Source organism: Orussus abietinus, unplaced genomic scaffold, assembly GCF_000612105.2.
Source record: "Orussus abietinus isolate OABI.00-Male unplaced genomic scaffold, Oabi_2.0 scaffold2, whole genome shotgun sequence".
In the NCBI taxonomy this organism is placed as follows: domain Eukaryota; kingdom Metazoa; phylum Arthropoda; class Insecta; order Hymenoptera; family Orussidae; genus Orussus; species Orussus abietinus.
This window is the reverse complement of record NW_019396012.1, coordinates 742,393-750,653: the sequence shown is the minus strand read 5'-3', so window position 1 is coordinate 750,653 and position 8,261 is coordinate 742,393. Positions and strand designations below refer to the sequence as shown.

At 40.0% G+C, this 8,261-nt stretch overlaps 4 protein-coding genes across 5 annotated transcripts; 3 read left to right on the top strand and 1 right to left on the bottom strand.

Moving 5' to 3' along the window:
• Positions 1-45: 45 nt before the first annotated feature.
• Positions 46-3,107, bottom strand: LOC105700546 (asparagine--tRNA ligase, cytoplasmic). Of its 2 annotated transcripts, none has more exons than XM_012426480.2 (11): positions 3,013-3,107; positions 2,768-2,925; positions 2,536-2,577; positions 2,057-2,467; positions 1,822-1,979; positions 1,556-1,699; positions 1,332-1,480; positions 1,128-1,256; positions 804-1,053; positions 461-724; positions 46-376 (listed from the first exon to the last, which is right to left on the bottom strand). In XM_012426480.2, exons 3-11 carry the CDS (start codon positions 2,567-2,569, stop codon positions 245-247), a joined length of 1,671 nt encoding a protein of 556 aa, XP_012281903.1. In that variant the 5' UTR covers positions 2,570-2,577; positions 2,768-2,925; positions 3,013-3,107; the 3' UTR covers positions 46-244. The 2 variants fall into 2 exon arrangements, with proteins under 2 accessions (XP_012281903.1, XP_012281904.1); XM_012426481.2 differs by having other exon boundaries at positions 2,768-2,909; positions 3,013-3,096.
• A 137-nt stretch (positions 3,108-3,244) lies between these two features.
• On the top strand, positions 3,245-5,060 carry LOC105700548. Its single transcript, XM_012426483.2, has 3 exons — positions 3,245-3,518; positions 4,307-4,464; positions 4,922-5,060. The coding sequence occupies exons 1-2, from the start codon at positions 3,395-3,397 to the stop codon at positions 4,444-4,446; spliced, it is 264 nt and encodes an 87-aa protein (XP_012281906.1). The 5' UTR covers positions 3,245-3,394; the 3' UTR covers positions 4,447-4,464; positions 4,922-5,060.
• An 11-nt stretch (positions 5,061-5,071) lies between these two features.
• On the top strand, positions 5,072-6,399 carry LOC105700547 (tubulin-specific chaperone C). Its single transcript, XM_012426482.2, has one exon. It carries the CDS (start codon positions 5,092-5,094, stop codon positions 6,118-6,120), a length of 1,029 nt encoding a protein of 342 aa, XP_012281905.1. The 5' UTR covers positions 5,072-5,091; the 3' UTR covers positions 6,121-6,399.
• A 162-nt stretch (positions 6,400-6,561) lies between these two features.
• Positions 6,562-7,651, top strand: LOC105700465 (probable ribosome biogenesis protein RLP24). Its single transcript, XM_012426302.1, has 2 exons — positions 6,562-6,698; positions 6,911-7,651. Exons 1-2 carry the CDS (start codon positions 6,618-6,620, stop codon positions 7,349-7,351), a joined length of 522 nt encoding a protein of 173 aa, XP_012281725.1. The 5' UTR covers positions 6,562-6,617; the 3' UTR covers positions 7,352-7,651.
• The last annotated feature ends 610 nt before the right edge of the window (positions 7,652-8,261 follow it).

The window sequence follows — 8,261 nt, the reverse complement described above, 5'->3', positions numbered from 1 at the left end:
TTAAGGCACCTCGAACGACCAGACGCCCATTAATGAAGAATTCAATCGAACCTATTTCACAGTCTTTATTTAATCCCCTGACGAAAGCATCGTGCACAACTCTAAACGTGACATAGTGGTTTTACTACGATTATTTTCAATGCACGTGATAGCAATAATTATATTGGTAATATCGAAGAAAGTGTCACTGAAAATTGTAGCGCGGTAGTACTTTGAAGTATAAGTAACAGAGTTTAGTTTTACTTTACGGACGACATCGCTCTAGAAAACGTGGATAGAGGCAAACTTCACGGATGTGATATCTGTTCAGAAGCCAGCACAAAAATCTCTCTAATCCCAGACCATATCCTCCGTGTGGGCAGGAACCATACTTTCGCTAAAATGTATAGTACATTTATTTATAAATGTTATGTACTCCTTTATATATTACTAAAACAATAGCATTCCACTCCATCCGTACCTGATCGGTGTACCAATAGTAAGGCGTAGAATCGATGCCTGCATTCTTATAAGCTTCCAGCATTTCATCGTGATGCCAGATACGCATCGACCCTCCAACGATCTCTCCAACATTTGGCAAAAGTACATCCACTGATTCGGTCAAGCGTTTATCCTCTGGACAACGTTGCATGTAAAACGACTTTATCTCAGCTGGGAATCGGCAAAGCATTATTGGCTCGTTTATCTGATCTGTCATTTTTCTCTCAGGCATTTCAGGAATGTCCTAAAATAAGTTGCTCTATTAACGGATAATCTGCTATGCTCATGGATATTGCAAAATTGTCGCGTTTTTTCATTCGCACCTCTCCAAATTCATAAAAGCTTCCATCCTCCTTCGTTATATTGTTGGCTTTTAAATACTCTATTGCGTCACTGTAGTTCATTCTCTTGAAAGGCCTTGTAGGAATTTTAAATTCGGGGTTCAATTCCTTGACTAGATGACCCAGTGATGATTTCAGAACACGATCAACTACGTCGCAGATCAGATCTTCGAGACGATCGAGTAGTTCGTCAAAACTAATGAAGGGACATTCTGCCTCAACATGAGTATACCTGACATCAATAAATGTTAATTTGATTTACTGCTACAAATACTTAATTATTAAGAAAAATTGTGTTAAATTTACTCTGCTAAGTGTCTCCTTGTTCTAGATTGTTCCGCCCTGTAGGACTGAGCTATGCAATATACATCGCCCATTGCTGGAAGGCAAGTTTCCAAGTATAATTGAGAACTTTGAGTCAAAAATGCCTCTTCTCTGAAAACATGAGTCGAAATGTTCAAATGAACAATTTAACATTCTGCTATATTCTTTTACTCTTAAAATAATTACCCAAAGTAGTCGAGTTTAAAGAGAGTAGATCCACCCTCCACTTGGGTCTGCACCAGTGTCGGAGGAGTAACTTCACAGTAACCTCTCTCTTTATAATGATCTCTGAATGCTTGTGTTAACACTGATCTCATAATCAATATACGAGATGTCTAAAATTAGAAACAAACCCTTTAAATTATGTACCATAACCGTGTATGTGTTTTTGAGGATAACATAAGACCTACATTTTCTCCTCGAATCATAATGTGCCTGTTATCTAGTTGAACATCAGGATGAGCTTCTTCGTTTAAAATACTGTCCGCACCGCCAGGAGGAGATGGTCCAATAATTCTCCAATAATCTACGCACAATTCATGTCCACCAGGAGCCTAAAATGCATTTCTAGGTTAATAAAACAATTCTAAAATTCATACGTTTCATAAACCTGATGTAACTTTGCTCTAACAGTCATCGTTGCCATCAAAATTCAATTTGTTCATGTGATACGTACAGTTTTTCCTTCAGGGACAGTTTTCAATGTTCCGAACAATTCAACGGTAGCTTCAGTAGACAAAATAAGAGCTTCATAAGTTTGACACAATCTCTCGTTTAAAATGCACTGCAGGAAACCAGTTCCATCTCTTAATGTAATGAACATTAAAGCTTTGCCTATAATAATAACATTCTTATTAAACAAGGTATCATACATTAACAATCTTATAAGACAAATGAGTTTAATTTCAGACCTTGACGTCTCAACCTGTGTACCCATCCAAATAATTTAACTCGCTGGTTTCTGTAGGGCAGGCTCTCGTTTATCTTAATTCTAGTTGCTGAAGAAAGTGTTTTGTCTTCTTCAATGACTATGGATTTTGCCTCTTCTAAATTCTTCAATCTTTTCTCTTCATCCTCCAATAATTTCTTTTGCTTTTCTTCACTCTTGTATTGTTCTCTAACCCAAATTTTTTGAATTTTCTTCAACTGAGACTTAGAAGCGGGTTCGTACTTTTTTCCTTCCTCTGCCGAATCCTGATAAATTACAGGAAACGGCTCTTTACCAGCATGGCGCATTGCTTGCAAAATAGTCTTAAATGGTTTAGCTTCGGTTCCACTACCGTTTTCATCACTCCCGTTCTTTTCTGAGGTATATATTTCCTCTAAAGTAAATAAAAAATGTTACGTTACATACACAAATGGCAATGACAATAATCTTACAATGTCTTACCAAGGGACAATTTTGACAGATCCTTTTCAGGCATCTTTGAACCTAAAAACAAACAATTGCTATATATACAAGCATGCATACTACTTTCAGCAAATTATTGAATAACAATGCATCGTTTCAGGTATGTTTAAACCGACATGATAAAAATGAGTACTTTGAAGGTGCAAGTTAATTAATTCAATTACTTGTTAACAGTAATTTAAAAAAACGACTTTTGGTAGAGTAGACATACCTGATGCAATCGGTCACACCTAACAATCAGCTTTCAACAACCGGCAGCAGCTGAATTTCAGTATTCTCTGAATTGAATCGCAGCGGTAGGAACAGTGCGGATTTCTATCTGTATCTGGACGCCTTTTTATCTGTTCCTTTATCTGGAATAGATGTCCACTGTAATCAACCACGAATTCGAGCCCTTTTGCCTAAAGCTTTTAAGCTTATTTAAAGCAGCGTGGATCCGTCCACGTCTCAAACTACCTCTCTTAGAAGATCCACGTCTGAACACGTCTGAATACAGTGGAATACACGGGAAGATCTAGCTGTGCATAGACTAACAAAATCGCATTAACCGAGCCAGAGATGAGTTGGGAGATTGCTCACGTGCAGGGTCGCGCGATCGCACCGTGTGCTGCCCTCTGATTTCGTACGTTAGCTTTCACCGTTTTTTGTCGCCCTGCAGCGATCTCGACGTGGGTGAGCCGGTTGCGGGTCGTCCTGTTTCCGCCACCTCCTCTGTCCTCCACCCTCCTGCAGCGCTCCTTTTCTCGTCGAAGCCTTCTCAGCCGCCGTTGAGATTTCGTCCTCGCCCGTGCGGCGGTATCGATGATTTCCATATCGGGACACCGCGCTGCCTTCTAGTATGATACAAAGAAGGCCGACGAAGTTTAAGTTCCTGAAGTCAGGTTTGAAGTTCTTCGTCACCGTGGAGATCGCATTGTTTCTGGGCTCCTATGCCCTCTGGCGCCGCATAAACACCTCTCAAGGTAGGAGGCCTTTTATGCTCCGTTTTGTCCCTTTAATTTCCATGAATTGCTCCTACATCAATCGCTTTCTGCTATTCGGCCCTGCCTCGAGACTTTTTAGGTTATTTCTCACTTCATGAGGATTCCTTATTCGGTTTCGGAGTCTGCTCCGGGTTTTTTCAAATTTTCCCCGACCTGGTGTACCTCCTGGTGCTCGCAGTTTTCATGATTATTAGGTTAGGTTCCAAGTTAAGGACGTTTGTACTTTTACCTCCGTTGAAGGAATTCAGAGGTTACTTTTGCTATTTCGTTCCGCCTGGTGTGAGACTTGTCGCTTGTGGTTATTTAAACGGTTTCAGGGTGTTTTAGGTTATCTCGTCAGTCGCTAGTCATCCTTGAAGGAAATCTTGGATGACGTACACGGCGACGTCCGCATCGCGATCGATTGCCGACTTCTGCCGGCGACGCGTTTTAATGAGACACTTTTCATGTGTCAAAGACGATCCGAACTTGGAACTCGGTTTTTTTTTAACAGCTTTTTTACATGTATATTTCCTCACATGATGTAACTTAGCGGGCCAAGGGTTCCGCACTTACGGAGCAAGGCATGTCTTCTGCCTATTTGCTTGAATTGCATTGCCCTTAGTTTATATACACAGATAATTGGCAAAATCTGCGGTATAATTCATAGAATCTTGTTGTAATTGTGCTTCGATATATATATTTCTTGCATTACTTCGGTACATTTAATACTTAGAATTAAATCAAAGAATGGAGTTTAAAGATTGTTAATGTAATTATGTTGTCAGATTTTAGGCTGTATATGCATGAGAACTATCCAAGCATCTTGAATGGTTATTATTCCATCGGAGAACTACTTGAGCCGGGTGACGAGATGAGAGCAATGGATCTCATGGCATGGCAGCAGAAAAAGGAGAGCTCCAAATGATTCCAGCTACTTCATGGCGTACGTAGAATTATTACTCCTTGTCCTCTGTAAGGCTCCAAGACAGTTGTCATTGCTTTTAAAAAGAATTTATTTTTCAATAGTGTCTATGTAATCACTTCAGATTTGGGTTCACTTTAAAAACTATTAATTATTAAAACAATTCCTGTATTCTTAATTCTGATTACGATGGAATCGATGTAATTAGAGATAGTAAATTATTAGTATTGAATATCTGAACCCCTTTATATTCCTGATTGTCACTTTTATAATATCCATGGTAACGATGTCTTGGTATGTCTAAAATTGACAGGTACTGTGGTTATATCTTATTGACAAAGCTGGATTTAAGTGGTTAAACAGTTAATACACATTTAGGAGTGATTCAAATTGTGTAAACTAATTAAGTAAATACCCTGTATTTAAGTTTTTCCGCAAAGTACCTGAAGAGAAATATATTTATGATTTTTAATTACAGTTTTATCTCCACTACGAACCTTGTGTCGAATCAGATCAGCACGAGCGCTCAATCCCAGTGAATGGAAGGAGGGTTCAATTTGCTGATATAGATTTCCCTTTTGCCGAAGGCAAAATCGATTTGGAAATTTCTGAAACACAGTACTCTGTAAATAGCATTTGACTAAGGATATGGATCCTACCACTCTCATCGAGGGAAGCCTACCAGATCGTATTAATAAGAGGGATCGGGAACGCAAGAATGTGATAGAAAGACGAAGAGAGGAAAGGCAACAACTAGCGGTCGAGTCCGAACAAGCTAGTTATTTCAAAGAAACCTTCTATTCATCATGCCAGAAAATACGGGATCTACTAGACGATGCTCCCACTGCACCTACGTCTGCTTTGTCTGGCATCTTCGACAAGATCAACAAGGAGATACATTTATTGAAAAGCTACCTATCTCAGTCTAAAATGTTTCTCAAGGTTTACGATATCAGGAGGGCACAAGAGAACTTGCAGGTCTTGGAAAATGAAGCTGCCGACCTGGAACTCAAACTTCTGCCTAAGAAGAAGTTTGGCTTCAAAAATCGTAGAGCGGTCAAGAAGCCTACGGAAAAGTCACTCGATGTGACCGATGGGCTGAAAGACCTAAAGCTAACAGAAGGAATTCCAAATGGCACGACCAAACAAAATAATAAATTATCTAGCAAGTATGGCGACAGTGCGTGTATGCTATTAGGTAAAGTGGACGAACAGTTGGTCTTAGATGCGGAAAACGTGAATAAGAACGATGTATTGCTGTCCGACTTGTTGCGATGTACGGTTCGGATATATGGCACTCCGAGTACTCTTCATATGGTTAATCTGAAACAGTGCACCGTCCTGGTCGGTCCAGTGACGTCATCGGTATTCGCTCATGATTGCATCGAATGCACCTTTGCTTTTGCGTGTCAGCAGCTTAGACTGCACTCGTCGACCGACTGTACCGTTTATCTACATGTCACGAGCAGAGCAATTATAGAAGACTGTACGGAAATACGCGTAGCGCCCTACAATTGGACATACGAGGATCAATCGAGTCACTTCAACCTAGCTGGGCTCGATCCAAAGGTGAACAACTGGAATTGCATCGATGACTTTAATTGGTTATCCAATGAGAAACACTCACCCAATTGGACTATTCTTGACTCTGACTTGAGGGTAAAGAGCTGGGATTGATGACGGTTTTGAGAGCGTAAACTTTAAAGACATTCGCAGACTAGGCTCTAGAGATTTGGTTTCACTTGGGAAACGGCGATCGACATTAGTTTCCTGGAGGAATCGTCTGTATTTGGCTTTTACACAATAATACACTTCACGCGATCGTTTACTGCGTAAAATTAATAAAATTTCACTGCTTAAACATGTAAGTGTGATGGATCTCGCGCCTCGTACGTATTTTTATCCCAAACTGTATGGTTTCTAATAAAATTTTTTTAGATCTTCATATACCGAAAATACGTATTATATTTTATGTAGAGTCTAGTCAAACCTGATTAAATTAAGTCCATTTTTAATGTTTTACTCCTATGTTGCGGCTCTTATGCACTCAAAATTGACGCGCCTGCTGCGCAAAGGAACTAATTTTCAGTACTGCGCATCATGTCTGCCGCCCCTCTTCCCACTTCGATGGCTTCATGGATACATGGTTCATATTTTGACGGAATTTAGAGAATATGCGTATCGAGAACTGTTATTTCTGTTCGTCTAGGATTTACCCTGGGCACGGCATACAATTTGTTAGAAATGATTGCAAGGTAAATAATATAATGAATCATAGGTTAACTTGATCAACCGCGATTTATTAAGCACGTGCTTGTGTCAGTTATGAGGTTAGGAAACCAATTGTTGAAAATAAAATATTTGGAATTGCAATGCTACAGCATTTACAGAAAAATGCTTTACTTTACAGATGTAATTAAGGAATACAGGTAATCCTGTATATTTATTGACACCTATTGATTTTCAGATTTTCAAATTCTGTCGCTCTAAATGCCATGCAGCGTTCAAGAAGAAGAAGAACCCGAGGAAGGTAAAATGGACTAAGGCATACAGGAAAACGGTCGGCAAGGAATTGGCAGTAGACCCATCATTCGATTTCGAAAAGAGAAGAAATATCCCAGTTAAATATAACCGAGAATTATGGGCAAAGACAATAGAGGCGATGAAGCGAATAGAGTCCATTAAACAGAGAAGGCAAAATGCACATATTATGCAGCGGTTACGTAAAGGACGTGAAATTGAACAAGAAAGGGACATTAAGGAGGTGCAACGCAACTTATCGCTCATTCGGTCACCTGCTGCTGGTCTTAAGGAGCGCAAGAAGCTCGAAGAAGAAACGGAGCAAGAAATGAGAATGGAAGAGTCCGACGAGGAAATGGAGGCGGAACAAGTAGAAGCAACGGGTTAATTAAGTTTGTAAGTTAGCGAATGGCAAAGACTGTTTTTAACATCCATTGAATACATCTCTAGCATCGACGTAACGATCAGTGTGTATTGTGGAACCGGAAGATCAAGCGATGCGATGTATTTAATCTACTTTAAGGTGCAAGTGAAGCAGGTATCTAGAAATACAACACAATGTCATGTTTTAAATTACGTTCATGATGCAGAATAGATAACTGCTTGAACAAACGGTGCATCATTGTTTTGGGTGGTCTACCTAAACAATTTGTATAAATGAAAAAAATATAAGGAATCGAATTATAAATGTGTTATAAATGGCTTACTATACTTTAGAAGATGCAGTAGATCAGAGCGTACTAAAGGATGTTATCACAGAACTCGTCTCTGCTATTATTTCTTAGCAAGTTACCGTGTTACAATTTATGTATATAATTACTCCCTAGCACCTACAGATGGCGCCACCCTCTTCGGCAATGCTCTTAAATGGCTCTCAATCGGCGCGATCCAGAACTCCGGAAATTTCTTGTAAAATACTTCACAGTAAAAGTATAAATTCCTCTCGCAATGGAATTGCCAAAAAGTCCCAAACTGGAGAAGCTAATTAATTGTTCCGAGGCACGGGTTTAGGCTTGTCTCGTTTTTTATCAGAATTGAATCGCCCGGGCGCAGAGGGCAAAGTTTAAGACGATTCCTTCCAAGTCTCTGGCCATTAATTAACACGCCGTACGAAACCTACGTGAAGGAGAGGCCAAAGAACTCGAGAATTCATAAAGCGAGCTGGCCACGTGCATTCACGGCGATCGCAGACCCTTAAACTTGGGAATTTATTCGCCCACTCTTGCGGCCGAGTGAAATCGCCTTCGGCCGGTCTTCCCTTGCACTCGTTTTGCTCTGCGCCGCTTTGAAAGACGGCC

What these genes read in the sequence shown, in the direction of transcription:
- LOC105700465 (XM_012426302.1), top strand. Translation starts at nt 6,618, where the DNA reads ATGCGTATCGAGAACTGTTATTTCTGTTCGTCTAGGATTTACCCTGGG. An exon ending in TTGTTAGAAATGATTGCAAG is followed by an intron (nt 6,699 to 6,910) that starts GTAAATAATATA and finishes ATTGATTTTCAG; the next exon opens with ATTTTCAAATTCTGTCGCTC.
- LOC105700548 (XM_012426483.2), top strand. Translation starts at nt 3,395, where the DNA reads ATGATACAAAGAAGGCCGACGAAGTTTAAGTTCCTGAAGTCAGGTTTG. An exon ending in CCGCATAAACACCTCTCAAG is followed by an intron (nt 3,519 to 4,306) that starts GTAGGAGGCCTT and finishes TTATGTTGTCAG; the next exon opens with ATTTTAGGCTGTATATGCAT.
- LOC105700546 (XM_012426480.2), bottom strand. Translation starts at nt 2,569, where the DNA reads ATGCCTGAAAAGGATCTGTCAAAATTGTCCCTTG. An exon ending in CTGTCCCTGAAGGAAAAACT is followed by an intron (nt 1,700 to 1,821) that starts GTACGTATCACA and finishes AATGCATTTTAG; the next exon opens with GCTCCTGGTGGACATGAATT. An exon ending in TTATGATTCGAGGAGAAAAT is followed by an intron (nt 1,481 to 1,555) that starts GTAGGTCTTATG and finishes TTCTAATTTTAG; the next exon opens with ACATCTCGTATATTGATTAT.
- LOC105700547 (XM_012426482.2), top strand. Translation starts at nt 5,092, where the DNA reads ATGGATCCTACCACTCTCATCGAGGGAAGCCTACCAGATCGTATTAAT.